The following is a 21359-nucleotide window of genomic DNA, read 5'->3' as shown; positions in this document are numbered from 1 at the left end:
GAGCAGGGACAACTTGATCACGTTCAATGTTCGTGCTTTTATGCAATTTCAAGTTTTCTTAGTACAGTCTTTTTCATATTTTCTCGCGTTGTAACTCCTCACGAAGATTCATAAATGCTACAAATTTGTTCCTTCTATAATTTGAACATCCATGATTAATGTATTGAGGCATGCGACGCCTTGTAGAAAGGTATCAACATTTCGGGATGAACCTGCTACATTCATCTTCAGGGTAGACATGAAGATGGAAGCGTGTGGTCTCATAGAAGTGTGTGGGTTGTTTTGGAGGATTTGTAGAAAGGTGCCAGTATTTCGGGGGACCTGCTGGCTCCATCTTCAGGACAGATCTAAAGATATTGATACATTTTCACCAGTACTCCAAAATTCCGGCATATTTCTATAGGTGTGAAGAGACTCGTCTCCAAATTCAATGCGATGAATACATCAGATCCTCACAATTAGAAAACTGGAAGAAAATCCTATGTGTAAAAAACTAACTCAAAAGCAGAAACTGCTCGCTTCAAATGGAATTGGACTGCCGTGTTCTGAAGAGCCAGCCACTAGTCCGTACCTTAAACCTGTTCAATCCAGTACACACCCTGGCATACCATTTCTTCAAGGTCATCCTATCTATTCCTGTGTCACCAAAGTGATGTATTCCCCTTAAGACAATATTAAAAAAAAAAGGTAAAGCTATCTCTGTAACAGACCGTGGAGGGCCACAGGGTTGTGGAACGTCAAGGCTCCCATATTTTCTAGACAATCGGCTCACAAATGGCGGTGAGGATGCCAGCCTTATGCGCCGGCCGCCATTTCCCCCCATGACAATTCCTGGTACTCATTTCTGTTAGATGCTGAGTCGATCCTCGGGCAATAGTGCGGCTGGAAAGACTAGGTCAACTGAAAAATTCAATTAACTAATCGGGAATAAAACCCGCAACCCTTCGGCTTGTAGTATAGTGCCTCAACCAACTGCGCTACCGCGTGCTCCTACTCCGTTCAGGATAACAAACTAGAATACGAGAAATATAGTTTTCGCCCCCATGCGTGCTATGATTGAGACTATCTTATCGACCTTCATTTCGTCACTCTGATTATATGAGTTCAAATTACGACGTTCCTGATTATGTAATTATTTCTATCCCCAGCCATCAAATCCAAATATTCTTCTCAGCATTTTGTTTCCTTACAGTCTACTGTATCGGTTCCGCTTAGAGTCAGAGACCAAGTTTCACACCTGTGTAAAAGGGTAAAATACAAGTTTACATACGTTAATATTTACGCGCGTACTAGTATAACGGAAGCTGACAATTCAGCGGGAAATCTCATAGTTCGTCATACAAGCTTCCGCACTATTAACTTCCTCTGCGTACTCCCACATTCCTTTACAGTCCTACAAGTAGCTGAATGATACACCGAAGCCGACGTTTTCAGTCATCTCCCACAGGTAACACGCATAAATAGTTAATCTTACACCCATTCTTTCGCACAGAATACAACCCTTCATAAATCCACATCAAAATATTATCAATACTCATAGAATACAAACGATAAAAGACTTCTCGTTCGTTCGTGAGCTATTATACGGGCTTTCCCAGGAGAAAGGTCAATATTCTGGGAGGCCACAATATCGGCCATTCTAAGCAAAGAAAGTATATGTACATAGTATGTTCTATTCCGAACGGTTTCCGAGATAGAGCTATTTCACTGTACAGTTCCAAAATTTTCATAAGAAAGAGATATTACGTGATGTTTCTAATACCGGTATTTATTGTTCAAGTGACAAAGTTGGTATAGTTTACCTAGTTTAATACATTTTCGAAAATTCCACCGTCAACATCAATGCACTTTGCAACTCGTGTGAGGACAGGCGTGTTGCTTATCTGTATAATGTCCAGGGTACAGTGAACTGTACAGTGAAATAGCTCTATCTCGGAAACCGTTCGGAATAGGACACGTGTACAAATACAAATTTTTTTGCTTAGAATTACCGATACTATGACCTTCCAAAATATCGACATTTCCTCCTCGGACATTCTGTATATCGGAGGTCAAAAACCTTAACGGAGCGGTGCATAAAATGTCTTTGTCCATCAGAAGACTATGTTGTACAGTTCAAGAGGGTCCCACTACTTACATACAGTTGCCAATGACGCTCTTCAGTAACTCATTAAGTATGAGTAGTTTACTTGGATCTCTAATGGTTCCTCCATAAGTAAACAGCAAAATAACTCAGTTTGCAGAACGTATACAGGTAACAACAACTGGTTTACTCAGCGGTGAAGTGTCTTCACTGTCTCTGAGGAGTATGTACCAGGTTCGAACAACAGTAAAATGCCTTAACTAGCATTTGTGAGGCACGTTCCACGTTCGCACAGAGGTAACATACTGTGACATGACGCAAGAAAGCCATTGCTAGACAACGGCTCGTTAAAGTGCGTATTCGCTGCAACGGATACGATACGCTTGCCACAAAATTGACACACGTCCCGTGACGGCGAATAAGCACGCAATGGTAGTGGATGAACTGCTCTAGGTGGTCATCTCTATTCGGTTCGTCCCGAGTTATAAAAGGGGGGGGGACACGCTTGTCGCCAAGACAAAGAATGGGTGTTATCCCGTGTGGAGGTCGGGTCAAACATCTCCACCGTAGTCCTACGAGTTGTAGGAGGCGAGGGAAATGAGACCCAGTGCCTGGGGGTATAACCGAGCCACCCTGTTCCTGGGGGATATAAATACGGGGACCTGACCCTCCAAGTTGGGGGAGTCTCGAATCTGAGACAGTAAAATGTGGTCATCAGTCCGGCCGGACTCGGACCTGAGAATGCGCTGGCGAGGGTCAACAGCAATTGTAAACGACAGACCCATCCTATCGTTAGGATGTTGCATAAGGGCTATAGCCACAAGTGTTCACTTTAAAAATAAGAATTCTGGCGGTGGGTCTCAAGGGGCTTGTTGCCAAGACGAACTGATTGGCGGTAAGCCGCCAGTCGTAAAGTAATTCCGACTCTGACTCTCATAATTCAATTCATTTGTAAGAGAGCTCAGTGTTCAGTAGCTGAGCGGTAACCAGCTGAGATTCGTTACCAGGAAAGGCCTAGTGCAAAACTGTGCAGAGGAACAGCCATCGTTGAGACCTGTTACACAGTAACGAGTAGTGAAAGTAGATATAGAAGACTTTGTACGCTGTATTTACGACCTATGAGTGTTCAATAAATCAATTCACCAATCCAAACCCCCGTCTATAGTCACTAATACACGTGACAATACCTTAAATATATAGTGTTTTTCTTTTTATCATATGACACTTCAAACTATGCAAAACTTAAAGTTACTGAATGCAAATGTATGAAGCTGACACAGATTGTTTTATACATTTGGAATATTTGTTATATTAAAACTCTCCCTCTATGGATTCAGTGGGCTCGCAATAGTAAGCCGTGGATTGTCTGACGACCATACGTGGTAATCGGACATTATAAATGGTCTGCTCTGAAAGTTTCGGTAACTTTTGAAATAGCGCGCCAACTCGACGCCTTAGCAATGTCGGGTAAGTTGTGCTGCCTAGTGGCGTGCTTCCCAGTTATCATCCTGTTTGCTGAGTCATCCTGTTATGGTTAGTCATCGCCCTAGAGCTATTTGTTCAAGTGCGTGTAGAGTGTGTCTTGCGATATTCGAGATGGCTGATATTCATAAGTGGCGCATTGACATTAAATTTTGCTTCTAGCTAAGGAAAACGTTAACGGAGACTCATGATATGATGAAAAACGTTTATGGTGATCAGTGCACAAGCGGTACACGATGTTATGAATGGTTCAGGCGATTTAATGACGTTCGGCAGCCATCACATGATGAGCCGCGTTTGGGACGACCCTCAACGTCATGTGACGATGCTGATGTTGTGCAAGTTCGTGAAATCGTGTGTTCTAATCATTGTTTGACATTGCGGGAAACAGCAGAAGAGTGCAACATATCGATAGGCTCACGTCATGACATTCATACGACAAAAGAAGAAGAAGAAGAAGAAGAAGAAGAAGAAGAAGAAAGAAATGCATCGGGGGTAGTTTCAAAGTTTTCCCACGACTTCTGCCACATGATCAGACAGACAATCGTGATGCCATCTGTCAGGAACTATTCGATCGCGTTAACGACGAAAACTTTCTGAAAAGAATTATAACCGGCGGTGAAAAATTGGTTTATGGATACGATGTGTAAATGGAAATGTAGTCTTCATAATGGGTTGGAAAAATTCGCCGAGACCGAAAAAGGCGCGGCGGGTCAGGTAGAAACATGAAAGTCATGTTCACGGTTTCTTTTGACATCGAGGGCGTTGTGCATCGTGAATTCTTACGTCAGGGACAAACGGAGAACCGCTGGTATTATCTCGAACTGCTGAAATGTCTAAGAGAAAATGTCAGGAGAAAAAGACCTCGGTTGTGGAGAAACAACTCCTGGTTCCTGCATCAAGAAAATGCGCCAGCTCACGTATTGCTACTGACCCATAACTTTTTGGCCAACACGAACACAACTGTGCTTCTTCGGCCACCCTGCTCCGGCAGACTTTTGCTTATTTCCCAAATTGAAATCCACTTTGAAAGGGCGATTTCAGAAGGTTCAAGAGATTACGGAAATATCGCAGACGGAGCTACGCGCTATCCCGAAAAAGGTGTACCAGGGCTGTTTCCAAAAGTGTCAACGACGTTGAAAGCGATGCATCAATGCAGAAGGGGAGTATTTTGAAAGCGAAAAAGCTCATTCAGTTGCAGGCATATTCTAAAAATTATAGAATAATAGTTGCGAAACTTTCTGAACGGACCGCATACTCGCTAATCTAATGAAAATGGAAGTGTTTCATTGCAGAACCATGTGACAGTCATAATACCATGGCTGTCTGCCAGTAAAGCTCCACATTCCATTGCAAAAGCGTCAAGTTTCGGTATTTCATCTGCCGACAATGGCTGACTCAGCTACATTTTGTACGGAAACAAAGTCAAGTCATCACGACAGATTTTCTATGAATTGCTGGTTGAGACCCCAATCCGTCATGCTAAACGTCGCACACTTTTGCTCGGATTTCTTGTTGTTGTCTTCCATACCACACGACAAATTCTCAACAGATGCGACACGTTTACGTCCCTTCGCCAGTTCACGCACTTCCTGTTCCTTCTAACTGTTTAAGAACTAACACAACAGAAAGCTCTACACGATTTCGCATCTCAACAGAAACGAAAAAAAAAAACTAACCAGAAGAGTAAAAGGATTTGATAACAGAGAGGAAGTGCCATACAGGCGGTTAGTCTCCGGCTTCCCACCTCGGCGGCCTGGTTCAAGCCCGGGTCAGGTCATGTGGGATTCGTGGTGGACAAAGTGACACTCTCTCCGAGTACTTGGTTTCCCTTGCCAATCCGCATTCCACCAATTGCTCCACAGTCATGACCTTGGGCTGGTACAATAGGCCAAACAGTGGTCGCAGTACCAAGTGGACTCAGTCTCACCCCATAAAAAAATTATAACAGACACTTCCCGATCCGTCGTATACGAGGCTATCTTGTTACGGAATTCAGCGTCGCCATGGCAAACAAACGAATTCTCTAAGTGTGTACTAAGACCAGTGTTCAATATCAAAGAATATAATACAAATATTAAAGTATCAGATGACAGAACAAGTTCCGTAAAGATGGATTCAGTTGATAAGGAAGGATATACACACACACACACACACAGACAACATGGTGATCGCATAACCCTACTTTTTTGTTTTCAAAAAAGGTAAGCAGGCTCAAACAGACTGTATTTGTGAGGTATGTACCATGATGACCCAGCAGCAAATCCCTTACTTGTATTCTGGGAGTACGTACCGTGTTCGGAACTTTGTACAGTAATTCAGCCAAACTGAAATATTTCGTGGTATTTCTCAGTCCCAGTCGAATCTGGAACTCACAAATACAGACTGCGTAGATAAGGGCGATTCAGATGGTTTGAGGTACGATCTAATGAGACTTCGTGAACACGGTGATCAGTCTTAAGATTCAACAAAATTGGAAAATTCTTGATTAGCTGAAAACCACAAACTGCTTCAGGAAGACTGTACACGAGTATCTCTACTATTATTAATTCTTGCTGCTCTCTCTGGAGCACAGGGCATCCGTTATCTCCGTTTCATTCAGTTTCCTAATCTTGTAGGCAGTCGGTATGATTCCTCGGACGGGGGATCAGCCCGCCGCAAGGCCGCTACCTACATATGACAGCACAAACACAGAATAAAAGCACACAGCCTTCCAGCAATCGAGTTGGATTCGAACCCATGATCCAGTGTTTGAACGGGCGAAGAAATTCCATGCCTTAGATGCCACTGCGATCGACAGTCCCTACTATGTGGCTACTTAATTAGACAGTTCAGTTTGCTTGGTTAAACGTAGGCCTCTGACAAAAAGGCATTTTTATATCGTAAAGTAATACACGCCATGTACTGTCTTCGCTCGCTTGGAAACCGGGATCGTGGGTTTGAATCCCACTCAGGTCATGGATGTTTAGTTTGTGTGTGTGTACGTTTTTCTGTGTTTGTGTACAGGTAGAGGCCTTGCGACGAGCTGCTCACCCGCCCAAAGAGTTCTACCGAATGTGTAAGATCTAGAAAAACCGAAGTGAACGGAGAAGTTCTTGGTGGTAAGCCTAGGCCCAGTGGGGCTGTAGTGCCAAGGAAAAAAAAAAAGTAACACACGGCGTGTAATGAATTATGACCTAATGAACGTTGAGTCAACAAGAACAGTCTAAAGATATGCAAATCTTTACTTAAACTATCCAAACCATATAACCGTACAGTGGGAAGATTCAAGGCTGTGAAGAACCATCTGTTTCTTTCCTCTTTTTTTTTTTTTTTTTAAGAGGAAGAGTTCTGCTGAGGAGCGGCACAAGTGGAATACTCATTTCAGCATAATGCTACCGGGCCAAGGACTTGCCTCTGGGGGACAGGCAAGGCATTTTCTTGCTGTTACCACAATTCACTGGCTGCAGTTGAGAAAAGCCACAAATTAATATGACCCAGGAAGCAGTAGTATAGGAAATGCGCAAGTTGAACAATTCTTATTAAATTTCGTACAGACAGCAAAATGTAATCATTATATATAAAGCAAATGTGACCTTCAATATCCCTTCTGAGGTGTAACGCGTGTAGTCTGGTAGAAGTTTAATGGTATTTCGGAGGTACATACTGCCCCAGTCTACAGGACAGAATAAGTCAGGCCCGGGGGGAGGGGGGGTACAGACATCGCCCAGGACAACGTCCTTGGGAGTCCGTCACACCTTGTGCAGGCAACACTAAAGGTAAAACGTAAATTTGTCACTGCGTTTTGAAAACGTATGGCAGAGTGGAGGTATAGCTCCACCAATCTGTACCTTGGCACTACAGAAGAAAAGCTTGTGTTCAACAAGATCTCCAGTATGCCGATTCTGTTTCCCATTGTATACAGAAAATAGGGCACAGTAAGCTTCTAACAATGTCCTAAATATTTACGTCACTATCTGATGATGTCACACCCCCATAGATATTTTAGATACAGTTACGTCAGTTTCCTTCAATGTTCAGCTTACTCTTTTACATTGAAGATGGAGGTAATATATTCCTATGAAGCAGCAGAAAATTCCGAGCGATAGTCGAGGCGGTTGGTAACCGACTTCCCACCGCGGCGGTCCGAATTCCATCCCACGCTGTCATTTGGGATTTGTAGTGGGCAAAGTAGCAATGAGCCGGTCACGGTAGCCGAGCGGTTTAAGGCATGCACTGTCTTCGCTCGCTCGGAAGCCGGGATCGTGGGTTGGAATCCCACTCAAGGCATGGATGTTTAGTTTGTGTGTGTGCGTTTTTCTGTGTTTATGACGAGCTGATCACCCACCCAAGGAGTCCTACCGAATGTGTAATATCTAGAAAAACCGAAGTGAACGTAGAAGTTCATGGAGGTAGGCCTAGGCCTACTGGGGCTGTAGTGCCAAGGCAGAAAAACAAAAGTAGCACTGGGGCAGATTCTCAGAGCATTTAAGTTTACCCTAATAATTCTCATTCCACTAACTGTTCCAAATTAATTAATCATCTTATCACGTTGGCAGTAAATTCGCCGACAAGCGGCCGTCGCTTGCGGACTACAGGCCACGGAGTTTATCACCAAGACTATAAAAGTCTCGATACTGACGGAGTCGTTAACTAACAAAGTAGAAAAGAGTCAGGAAACGTCCGCCGGACTATACGGTGTCATATTCCACCGTCGTGATAACCTAAACTATCAAGTGAGATATATTAAGGCGCGTCCACATTATTTGCGTGCTCGTGCTCGCCAGGCTTGTGCTCGTCGGGAAACTCGTCTGGCTTTTACTTGTGCCCGTAAATCTTCGTCCACACTACTTCAGTTGCTCGCCAGGCTTCGGCGCGTGAGGATCCGTATATTAGTATACGTATTTACTATATTTACTCGTAGTGTGTATAGGCTGCAGTCGTATTTTAATTTATTGACTATAGTTTTTAAATTAAAAATTTAAAATTTACTTGTCTCGTGACTTGTCATATCGTCCACATTACTCGTGAGCATAGCGAGTCACATGAGTAATGTGGACGCGCCTTTAGATGAGGATCAATACGAAGGCATTACAGGCACCTTAGTCCAAGAACACTTAAAACACGTTGCAGTCACTAGTTTACATTCCTCTCCTACTATTCGATTAGCCATATTTAACTTTCATCAGAGTACTACAACAGTGAGGAAAAGAGTGAAGAAAAGAACACAAAAAGTTAGGGACCCTCATCCTTTATTCCAGGGGTACATTCAGCAATCCTTATTTGAATAACAAACACCGGACAGACACTCGAATTCGACAACAGTTCATCCGACATCAAATCAGCCAGAAACTTGAGTATATTAGAAAATTACTAGATATTAATATTATGTTAACAGGCTCCGGGTATTCATACGTCGTTTCGACATTCACTTACACAGAGCTCTGTTTCTGCAGAGTACCCTAAACATACTGTCACGAATTTAGGTGTGTGACAATTAGACGGGATTTGAACTGGTGATTGGATTTATTGACATCTCACACACACCACTCGGAACTACAAGCAATTACAGCGCTATCATTGACCTACACGCTTTACAGTTCACCGTTACACACACATTAATGTTCTGTCTTCACTAGTCGTATCCTGGTAACGGATTTTAACACAGGAACTATACCAGTCTCACTGAACCACACACTCCAAATATCACTGTACCACAGCACATACAGACTTCTCTCCACTGCCGGACTTTCAAGTCTCAACTGAACTCTCTCGACTGCTCCATCATCTGCCAACTGCCGCCTCTGGAACTCTCAATCCAATTCTCTGCTGCAACTGTCATCTCTTGTCACTTATCTTCGCAGAGTTCGACTCTCCACTACTGCTCACGTGGAATTCTGGAACTCTGGAACTCGACTATTCTCAACTGTACTCTTCTTTATAACCACTTTGCACGGGCCGAATAGAAAACAGCGTGTCCAGCAACATCCTTCTTGTTTTGTGTTTACCGATCCGTTGCTTAAAAAAGGATTATTCTACTGTTGCTTGCATGCTCATTTCCGCAGAAACCTGTTTACCGAGCCGTTGACTAGCAATGAACTATTCCGTCTTTCGGGCGTCATGTCACAATATGACGTACCCGGTTCAGCTAATGAATGTTCTTCCATTTTAAAAGGAGTGGTTCATTGCCATTTTCACGAAAGCCCACAAATGGACCTTATCATAAAGTAGACGAATGGAATTCACATAACAAATCACATTTCAATAAGATTCATTTTAAGATTATCTTCATAACTTCGCATCGATCATTCATATGGTTATTTTCCTTTCAAGATTTTCAACATTTTCTGTACTCATTCGTGATCCGTGTCACGCCCACATCTCCTCCTTCATTTGACCACCAAGACAGAATTTGATGAAGCTCTTAATTATGTAACTTTTTCCAGCCTCATGTTACTTTTATAAAAAACATAACATCATATGGATTTTGTAATGTTTGCCTTAACACCCGCTGGTTTTATGTTGTGTTTGGCTTACATATCCTGTCTTGTATTGTGTCTGTGTCCGGAGATAGGGACTAGTTCTGTCGATTGGGCCCAACTGAAGTTTCTACCCGAGGACGGGGATGAAGTCCAGTTTCCAAAATGTTCTTTAAACATGAGTAAATCAAGAAGTTATGCGAAGAACTAATCCTATAATTTCCTTTGATATGACAGGGACAGCATGCAAATCGACGCCTCCAACAATTCTTCGTTGCAGCGGGAACTTCTTCACCGAGTTGTTACATAGCAACGATAGGGGGTTACACAGACATGTGAGTCCGACAATTCTTCTACTGTTGCGTGCATTCGTTGCAGCGGGAACGTGTGTACCGAGCCGCTGCTTAGCAACGATAGGAGGGGTGCACATACAGACACAGACTGATGAAAGGGATTTATGAAATACGCCGAACAGATGGGTTCAGGTGCGATGATACACACATCAAGTTTCATAGAGACTGGTTCAGGCGTTCAGAAGTTAATGGGGGGGGGGATGCAGAGATACACAGACAGCATGGACAACGTATTAGCCTATTTTAGGAAAAACAGGACGATGCATAATGTCCAAAAAGTCAGTAATTGTATGACATTAATAGTTTCGTCTCTAAGACCTTAGGATGGCTTTAGCTGGAAGTGTTATAATACTGTGTCAACTGTGGGCGAGAGTTTGACCTCAGATATCGTGACAGCAGCAGAAGCATGGAAGCAACCAGAAGTATCGGAGACAAGACACAATAGATGACTAGGAAGCACTCGGGCGTGACTTCGAGGCAAGTTCTTCCGCGTTTAGAAGCGGCCTTCAGTGCAGCGGCCTTCAGGAGGGCAATCCTCTCGGACACGTGGGAAAATTCCTATACCATGAGCATATAGCAACCGCTACATCACCGCTGTTTGAGCCACAGTACGTGCAACTTCCAACAAAACGAGAGGACTAAGTTTCTATCCGATACTACTGGTAACTGGAATTATTCGTGAAAGCACATTCCTTTCTACATATTACCACACTCAGGTAAACTAACTTCATGGAGCTGAACATTTCTTCAGAAGTTCAAATATTTATGAACGACAACAAATCAAAATTTGATCTATGAAGGAAATAAGAGCAAATTCACTTCGAGTAATGCTTGCTACTATTCAATTCAGAAAATTCTGTCTTCTCGTCTGCTCTATAAAACTTGGTATCTCGTAATAGGGGAAGAATACAGACTAAGGCTGCTGAGGGGAATATGTGGATGTAAGAGAGATAAAATAATAGGAAGATAGAGACAACTGAATAATGAAGAGCTTCATAACTTGTTTCCTTCGCCAAATGTTATTAGAATGATCCTGACAAGGGGGATGAGATGGGCAGGGCATGTACCACGCACGGGAGAGGAAGGAGGAAATAAATATGTATGAAGACCTAGACGTATATGGGTGGATAATATTACTTAGAGAAACAGAATGGAGCGGTATGGAGTAGGTTCATCTGGCTCAAGATAGGAACCATTGGCGGTCTCCAGTGAACACGGTAATGAACTTGCGGGTGCCACAAAATGTTGCGTCACTGTTTAGTGGCGGGCAACTGTTGAATTTTCAAGACTCATTTCCATTTTACATTTCAGTGTTAAGCACTGTCCTTGCCTCCGTGTATTCTATCACTCGATGTTTCTGTTAAAGGTCAAGTTCACCTTGTGCTTAATTAATTAAGCGCCATACCATGAAAACGTATGAGGAGTGGAGTTATAGCTCCACCATTCTGGACCTCGACACTAGGTGGTGAGAGCTCAGCTTCACGCTCCGGCCGAATTACCCCCTTTACACATTGGATAGGAGGCTGGGTGGGCCCAGAGCCGGTCTGGACGCTGTGGAGCGGAAACATATGTGTCCCTGCTGGAAATCGAACCCCGCCCGTACAACTTCGCTATACCAGCCATAACAACATTATATATTTAAAACTACACCGGTCAAGTGCTCCTTGTACAAGTAATACCAGTGCGGTATGTCTCCTATAGGCCTACTGAAACCACAGAAAGAAGACGCAACCAAGCGTCTCAAGTTTTTATGCTTCTTCTGTGGTCTCAGTACAAACACGTCATAACGATCAGATTAGCAATAACGGTCTCGCTTACAGACCGGGTGTAGGGTCACAACGGAAGTTCGCTTGATAACCCATCATCTTGTATGAATATACACGAAAGCGGTTACCTAACCTGGGGTCGCGAATCGAACTTGGGTTGCGATAGCCTTCCGATGGGTGGGGAACTTCCCGCCCAAAAATAAGAGTAATATCGGCGTAATATAAAATGTTTAAATACTAGCGTTATAAATATATGGGGATTCGTTGTGGTGCTCTGTACGTATCAATACAACGTGATTATTAATTAAGGGGCAAGGACAAAGCATACGAGCATTTTAGAGTTTCGCTCATTTTAAAAANTTCCCGCCCAAAAATAAGAGTAATATCGGCGTAATATAAAATGTTTTTTAGAGTTTCGCTCACTTTTAAAAAGATGCGAATCCCTCTGCTTGGCTAGTAGTAAGAATGCAAAATCTCTTCCGACAAAAAAGAAAATGTTGGAACGATAAAGGAAAGAAATGGAGGTAGCATCAATCCCTAAGTTTTCCTCACGCTCTGCTCTGGTGCGCATCATGTATAAGCCGACTGTAATGTGGTGGGAATACACGTTGCTAGGCAACGACCGCGAAACAAACTAAACATCAGCCACTGCTAAGTAACGGCTCCGCAAACAAGCATGTTTCCACGGCAATATAACAATAATGGCAGATTCGTTTTCTATAGGCACGTTAATAACTTTATTAAATTTCTAATTATTTTATTACGCAAAGTTGAACACTTCTTTCAGACTTCCAAAAGAATGTCTGGTGATATAAATGGTTAGTTAATTTTACAGCGCTTATTTTGTTAGCTTAAGTGAAATCTTCTGTACACATGAAAGTCTCATTTATGTACAACATGTCCATCCCTTCTCGCTTCGATGAAATCGTAGCGCTAAACGGGAACATGCAGTAAGATTTAATGAGATTCTGCGCAATAGGAGACATGTGTTACTATGATGGTCACTAAAACGTAAGTAATTACATTTTTATTGACTTATTTGTGGTTCTTGCTCATGAAGAACGTCTCTCTGTTAACTTTTATTACTCGATAAATAAACTAAAATGGATCTCAGTATGTTCAAAGACTAGAAACGGTATTTTCAGGCGACCCCCTATTTTCCCAATGAGCACATCAGGGGGAGAAAAAAGTTGAACAAAACTGAATATGTCGATTAGTTCTGAGGGCTATTCTTCATAATCATCTTCTTCAAACCCATTCTTAAGTGCCTGAAAATAGTACGACCCCACTTTTAGAAGAAGCGGTACTTGAAAATAAAAACTTTTCTTTAAATTCGGGCTACTATTATGGGAAACTTAGGCATATACTGGGGTAATCAAACTGGATCAGAAAGAAAAAAGTTCGAGAGCGTGGACTCATGTAGCCCATTCTTATTAAATCCGTAATGAACGTTTGGGTTGCATACACGGGCAGGGAACTTCCTGAATAGCTTAGTAACATTTGCCTACTCAAGAAGGCACTGTTTCCTTGAGTCAAGTTCAGTTACTCATTAGAATGTCACGAAATTTTGGATGCAATGTTCTTTGCTTTGTAGTACAAACCAGAAAGCTCCTTCTACCAAACATGGCAAAACACAAAATGTAAAAGTCCTTATAAGACACTTCTCTATATGGCGCGAATTGCAAGTAGGAGTAAAACGGCCATACTGCGAGACTTTCAACCTGGAAGCAGCAGGCTCCTCCGATACGTACATTATTACCTACCAGGCTACATAGTTTCATAACCCAAAACACCGCAATGCAGATCTTAATGCTGTCCGAATTACGGACGAGAGACCGACTATATTGATAGCGGTGTCCGTGTATCCCTCTGTCCGTCCAAGCAAATTTTGGGACAGTACGTGTATCTCACATTAGTCTAGGTTTGGTTGCTTTCACAGCCTATCCAACTCCTTATGTCATTGTCTGCATCATGCACTCATACCAGGAGCGGGAATACAAAAAAAAAATACGCACAGGACACGAAGTACACAACACACTCTAAAGAGAAAGAACTCAATCACAACGTCATATTCAAGAAGACAAGAAGAATAAAAACAAAACAAAAACAAACTCCGTGGCCTGTAGTCTGCAAGCAAACTATACCGACCGAGCGACCGCCGCTTGTCGGCGGAGTTAGTGCCAACTTTAGGAGATAGAGGGTGTCGCGTGGTCAGCTCAACGAATCCACACGGCCGTTAATTTCGGTTTCCTAGACCGGAGCCTCTGTTTCCTTGAAATAGCACCTCATTATCCTCAGGAGGCTGAGTGGGCCCCGTTCCAGACCTACTATTTCTCAGAAAATCTGGTAGCGCCGGGAATCGAACCCGGGACTTCTGAACCTGTAGCCAGACCACAGAGGCGGTCAGACAAGAAGAATACATACATAAAGTTTGAAAAACTAATATTATGCATGAATAGCAGCAAAAACATATAAACACAACAGCGAACCCCGGATGATAAACACCGCCTGCAATATGAGAACAGACAATATAGAATTTTACATAGTAACGAGGAGACAATTTTTAAATTTGTTATAATTTTAGTGACAATTACATATATTATAGGATTATAATGATTAACACTAATATGGGTCCGTATTAGGATATTTCAATAACGTGAGACGTATTTAATGAAACTGCCTGAGGATGGTCCTAAATATGGATCGAAACATGCATCAGTTATTAAATACAACCAATTTAAACAATAAGATTGATTTCTTTTTCTGTTGTTAAGTTGGCGGCCAGAGTACCACAAATCAAATCAATATTGACTGACTATTCTGCAGTCACAAGCAATATAACAGGGGTGTCCAAGCTAACTACATATCGTCGCATATGATAACTTTCAAAAGTTAGAGAGCCGCAAACGGACATGGACTTCGTGGCTTAGGTCAGTGGTGTTCATCTTCATTCATATCATGCGCTGTTTCTTTGGGCCAAACATACTTTGTACCACTGGATCAAGTGTGGTAATATGTCTTCTTTAAGTCAAACTACGAAAATACTTAAAATTAAAATAATACATTTGTTTTGAAAAGTATTTCAGTAAAGTAAAGTAAAAAGTAAAGGCATCCCTGTACCAGGTCGGGAAGGCCCATAGGGCTGTGAGACGTTGAGGATCCCACATTATCTAGACAATCGGCTCAAAGATGGCGGTAAGGTTGTCAGCCTTACGCGCCGGCCGCGCTTTACTCCCCAAGAANTAATTCCTGGTACTCATTTCTGTTAGAGGCTGAGTCGACCCCAGGGCCATAGTGCGGCTGGAAGGATTAGGGTAATTGAAAAAAAAAAATCCAATGACCTCATTGCGATCTGAACCCGCGACCTTTCAGCTTGTAGCATAGCCTCTCAACTCACTACGCTACCGCGTGCCCTCACAGTATATCAGTGCCACTTTTATGTCACAAAATGCCATGTATGGCACACGCGCCACGTGTTGAATACCACACGACAAAGTTTTTAAATATGTTTTCCATGCAGTAGGTTCTTTATAATCAATCCAGTTATAAAAGAGAGGTTTACTATTCGTTTATTCGCGAGCAGTATGCGGCTCGCGAGCCACAGTTCGTCAAACGTCTGCCATATAATCTGAGATGCTGGCAGCGTCGTTAAATAACCCACAAATAAATAAATAAAAGTGTATGGTCGTGATAACAACACTGTATGTAACAGTCCTGCAGTACTTCTCCGGACAGCAAAATCGCACGAACGTAGTCTCATCTGCTCAGAATGTACAGTCACGGATATAAACGACTTTCTCTAAATGATATCATGAACATCCTGGAAAGGGAACGAGATTACATGGATGCAGAATGAAGTGCCCTCTGCATCGTGCGATGACATACAAATTCTGACTTTTACAAGAGATTAAGTATTTTTATTACATACTAGACAAAGAACTTCAAACAGCTTCGTCAAATTACAGTAATTTCAGTACTGAATTCATGACAAAGGCATTTCATGTGGGATGGGTCCATACGATGAATAAAAATTCCTCTTGTCTACATCAGTCACTATGTAACATTTGCAATTACCGAGAAATGTGTTCTACTGTGTAAATTCTAAACTTTACATACTGTCGCGTGTTTCCTAGGCAACGCGACAAGAAAGTGTGTGGGTCTCGGATTTGGCGAATATATTTATTGGACAGTCACTTTTTACATTCACAAATACAATTATTTGCACTTATAACGTCTTCGGACGTTCCCTCTTCAATGTTACACACTATCGCACCGCTAGTCTCGGTGAAGCGTCTTCTGCTCCGCTCCGACCTCAACTGTCCTTAGCTCTCGTCGGATATGACTCTTATAGCCTGCACTCGGGCTGAATAGGGAACACCTTGCCGAAGGGTTTGGTTTCGCCTGCTGCTGTGCAAAACGAATCTCCTGTTGCCGTGGGAATACATTTTTACTGCCTCAAACAATTCGTTGCTCAGATAATCCTAGCTCAGTGTTAGGTTCTCCTGTTCTTCAAGCGGTTTCCTAGGTAGCATGCTTTCTCATTGCCCGTTGCGTAGCGATGGATGTCTTATAGTCCGGCTTTCAGGCAGCACGTCACATTATGATTAACTAATAAATTCTATGGCGTTGAGCCCTTCTTGAGAAGCCTCCAGTCTCCCAGCTTCTCAAGAATTTACCAATATTTTGTGGGACCGGAAGGTTCATTACTGTGTCCACAAGAGCCCTATACTGGTCCCTATCTTCAGCAGTCAGTACCACTCCATCTTATTTCTCTAGGATCCATTTTAATATTATTTGCCCACGTACAACTAAGTTTCTTGGCCTATTTCCTTCGGCTTTCCCACAAAGGCCTTGTGTGCATTCCTCTCCCACGCATGTTACATGCCCTGTCCATCTCATCCTCCTTCACTTGATAATTACATTTGGCGAACAGTACAAGTTATGAAGCCCCTCATCATATACGTAGTTTTCTCCAGCCTGTTATCATTTCATCCCTCTTTGATCTAAACATTTTCCTCAGGACCCTGTTGTTCCCTTTATGTCAGGGAGTAACTGAATTTTGGATATTCCGATACTAATTTGCCGGCACTAAAACGCACACAGAATTAATATTAAAGTTATCCACTTCCCTGAAAGTGAGTTGTTATCAGAAAGTTAAAGTCGCAGTCCATACATTTCCCACGTTTTATGAAACCTTAAGGTTCATTACCGTGTTCAAAATATCCCGCTGATATAAACAGCAGCGCCTTTAGGCCCAATCGGCAAAAGCTCTATGACATGCCTGTGCATACGTGCACGGAGTACATCTTGAGAAGCTGATAGTTCCTCAGCCTGTCATGAAAGTTTCTCTTTTATGTAAGCAGAAGGTTCATTATCATGTTCATACGTGCTTGTCACTGGGCACTATCCTGAACCAGTATTGTTCCTAAGAAGACGAACGTTTTATGTGGAGGTCCTGTCCACCTGTTCGTCCTTAAAAAAGTGAAGTTTTCCTTGTGCTTAACTAATTAAGCACTATGCCATGATGACTTATGGGGGAGTGGATGTATAGAAAATTTATTTTCTTGACCTCACTAGATGGAAGTGAATAATCAGCTTCACGCACCGGCCGATTTAACACCGAGGAAAGAAGCCCCAATAACGCTTGGATATGAGGCTGGGTGGGCCCCAGAGCCAGTCTGGACGATGTGGAGAAAATTCTTGACTATACCGGGACTTGAACTCGGACAAGTTATATTAATTCCTGGGTTTATAAGAAATTTATAACTAGAATTCTAATTAAAACAGAACCGTACAACGATAAATAACATCTAAAAGTTTGTGACACTGGCATATTAATACAATTACTGACCATCTGGACATTATACAATGTCCTGTTTTGTGATACTGGACGATGTTTAACGATAAATGACACTTTGCATGTTCCGGTCTTTCATGCACTAAATATACGTTCCTGCTCATCTTACCACCACGTGACACTAGTCACGTTAAACGAAACTACAGACCGTAACAATTCTGAAGTTCATTTTTCCAATTCCATATAACATGTAATTATTTTAAGCAGATATACTTATTAACACAAAATTACGACGGATTTGAGGTTCTCATTGGTGTCACGGCGAAGAGCTAAGAGTCTTCTGGGTTCTAATGCAGTGTAGTTCGAACAGAGCCCAACGTTTCGGCGGAACATGTGGCCTGTCTCCGAGCTCGAAGAGCAAGAAAGGCGACAAAACGGCATATACTGCTCAGATTGCCGCCCACTTCTGCTTCTTCCTTGTAATACTCTTCGAACCTGAAGATGGAGGTGTATGTTCCTTCGAAACATCGGTTTCAATCAGAACTACACGCCGTTACACTCCAGAATACCACACTCTTCTACATAGTACTTCACATAAAGTGTATTAAAAAAAAAAACGAGTCGGGATAGCTGTCTGTATAGCGACGGACTACTGGCTTAGACGGCCTGGGTTCGATTCCCGGCAGGGAGGCTGATTTTTCTCATCTCCACAGCGTCCGGACCCACCCAGCCTCCTAACCAATGGCTACCCGGGGCTCTTTCATCGGGTTAAAGCGGTTGGGGCGTGAAGCTGACCGCTCACCTCCATCTAGTGCAGAGGTCAAGAACGGTGGAGCTATACCTCCACTCCACATATGTTTTCATGGCGCGGTGCTTAATTAGTTAACACAAGGAACACGTCATTCTTATATCATGTATTTGGAACTGTTCTGGTGTCAGGGGAAGAATTAAATTGAATTATTAAAATGTAAACTCCAACTGAAGGGGGAGGTGACGAGACAGTTCCACTCAGTACAGCAAAACATGCTTACGTGCGTCACAAAAATTGACGATATGTTAATTCTTTCACTTACTAATGTCATCCACACTTACGGACACTGCTTTTGAAGTATCGTGATCTTTCTATGAAGTCACGGACTATGAATCCCGGTCACTTAACCGCATTACAAGATATCAAATTGTTTCGTGTTTCAGGAGGCTGTGAAGATACCAGGAGGAGCAGCGGCAGCCGCGGCAGGACTCACCAAACCCACAAGATACCATTACTATCCCCATAATCAACATATATACCTACTGCCAGAATGTGCCATACAACAGGTATAGTAGCATACACAGAGTGTCCACAAGTCCCTATATACCGTATTTACGCATGTATAAGCCGCGTGCGTGTACAGGCCGCAGCACAATTTTCAGACAGAAATTATAGAAAAAAATAATTTTCTTGGAATATTATTTCAGGAGTATTACACCCTGTATTACTAATTATGAATATATTTTTTTTTAATTGAAGTGTGATTTCGAATATTTCGAATATAAGCCGCACCCCAGTTTTCCTCTTGAATTGTTGGCAAAAAATGTGCGGCCTATACATGCGTAAATACGGCAACTTACTCAAAACAAGAGTAACTTTCACTTTTCTACTCTCTTTCTCTCTCTCTATCTACGGCTCTATAGCCCTTCGGACCTTCGCCGCTTTTTTCAGTTTCTTTATCTTTTCCACGGTCGGTAGGACTCCTTGGACGGGGACCTAGCCCGTCACAAGGCCGCTACCTACACACAGAACAACATGAACACAGAGTAAACGNCTGAAAACAGGAGTAACTTGCACTTTTCTACTCTCTCTCTCTCTCTCTCTCTACGGCTATACAGCCCTTCGGTTCTTGGCCGCTTTATTCAGTTTCTTTATCTTTTCCACGGTCGGTAGGAATCCTTGGACGTTCGAACCCACGATCCCAGTGTTTGGGCACGTGAAGACGGTTCGTGCGCGGCCACTGTGATCGGCTTTTCTAGCCTACTTTCCGTATTTAGAAAAATAAAACTGGGTTTAAGGGATTATTTTACTGTCTATTCCCCCCACCGTTGCTAGGCGACGGCTCGGTGAACACGTTTCTGTGGCAACAAAAACACACAGCAATTGAACTGTTGGGAGCGTTGTTTTATATGCGGTCCATGCCATATGAAAGGAAAATAGGCGATTATTTGCTCTCAGGACTTCTTGTCAAAGGACACAACAGATAATGAATGTACAAAAACGTGTTATAGTGGACCAACTACAGCGAATCCAAGGACACTGATTGACAAATCAGTTTGTGATGTGCACAAAACACAGATATGAACTTTATGGATACTTCTGTACAATATGCGTAGTCTTCACAGATTCTGCAGATTTTCAGAATGGTAAAAGGTAAATTCGTGTTTGTGCTTAATTAGGCACCAGACCAAGAAGGCAATGGAAGTGAATGGTCACATTCACACACCGGCAGCTTTACTTCTGGGGAAAACACCCCGGTAGCTACTGGATATGAGAAAGGATGGGCTCTAGGGCCGGTCTGGATGCAACGGAGAAGAGAACCCTCAGCTCACGCGTGGTAGTCGGCGGCACGTGTTCGATCCTAGGTCACGTCATGTGAGATATGTGGTGGACAACGGGGCATTGGAGAAGGATTTCTCCAAATATTTCCGTTTCCACTGCCAATTCCCATACCACTAGCTGTGCCACATTCATTAGTCATCATCGAAACTATACAGGATGCTCAAGGAGGAAAGGCCAATATTCCGGGAGGTCATAGTATCGGTCATTCCAAGCAAGAATGTGTATACGCGTATGTATATATGTCCTATTCTGAACGGTTTCCGAGATAGAGCTATTTCACTGTAAAGTTCCGAAATTGTTGATAAGAGATATTACGTACTGTTTCTAATACCGGCATTCATTGTTCAAGTGACATCAGTATAATATATTTTCGAAAATTCCACCGTCAACATCAGTGCACTTTGCAACTCGTGTGAGAACAGGGCGTGTTGCTTGTCTGTACAGTGTACAGTGAACAGTGCAGTGAAATAGCTATATCTCGGAAACCGTTAGGAATAGGACACATGTGCATATATACTTTATTGATTAGAATGACCGATACTATGACCTTTCTTCCTGCTACACCCTGTATAATCTCGATACTGACGTTAGAACACATTAAAAAGAAAGCAAACCGAATCCATCGGTCTTCCAGCCAGTACCTTAGTCTTCATACAGACTACTCTGCCCAGGCTCAAGACTTTTTCAGATCTCTATGATATTTCGTACTAGAAAATGAACTTGAATGCTCAGTATTTTTTTTTACTGCTAGTGGGGTGGGACTAAGTCCCTTGTACTGCGGCCACTTCTGGCCTATTGTATCAGCCCCAGATGATAGGTGAGGGTGA

General features: G+C 42.6%; 2 protein-coding genes across 4 annotated transcripts in view; one reads left to right on the top strand and one right to left on the bottom strand.

Annotated features, from left to right (window-relative positions):
* The window catches only part of LOC117282029 (elongation factor-like GTPase 1), a 442127-nt gene that overhangs the window by 350892 nt on the left and 69876 nt on the right, over positions 1–21359 (bottom strand). The gene's annotated exons all lie outside the window — the stretch shown is intronic.
* Positions 1–21359, top strand: part of LOC111874999 — a 94546-nt gene that overhangs the window by 44663 nt on the left and 28524 nt on the right. Inside the window, exon 2 of the mRNA XM_023870997.2 lies at positions 19134–19256. Coding sequence (XP_023726765.1) covers positions 19134–19256 — 123 coding nt within the window. The remainder of the gene's footprint in view (positions 1–19133; positions 19257–21359) is intronic.

The sequence above is a fragment of the Cryptotermes secundus genome, unplaced genomic scaffold (genome assembly GCF_002891405.2).
Source record: "Cryptotermes secundus unplaced genomic scaffold, Csec_1.0 scaffold321, whole genome shotgun sequence".
Lineage (NCBI taxonomy): Eukaryota > Metazoa > Arthropoda > Insecta > Blattodea > Kalotermitidae > Cryptotermes > Cryptotermes secundus.
The sequence above is the reverse complement of the archived record's forward strand: the minus strand, read 5'-3'. Positions and strand labels throughout refer to the sequence as shown.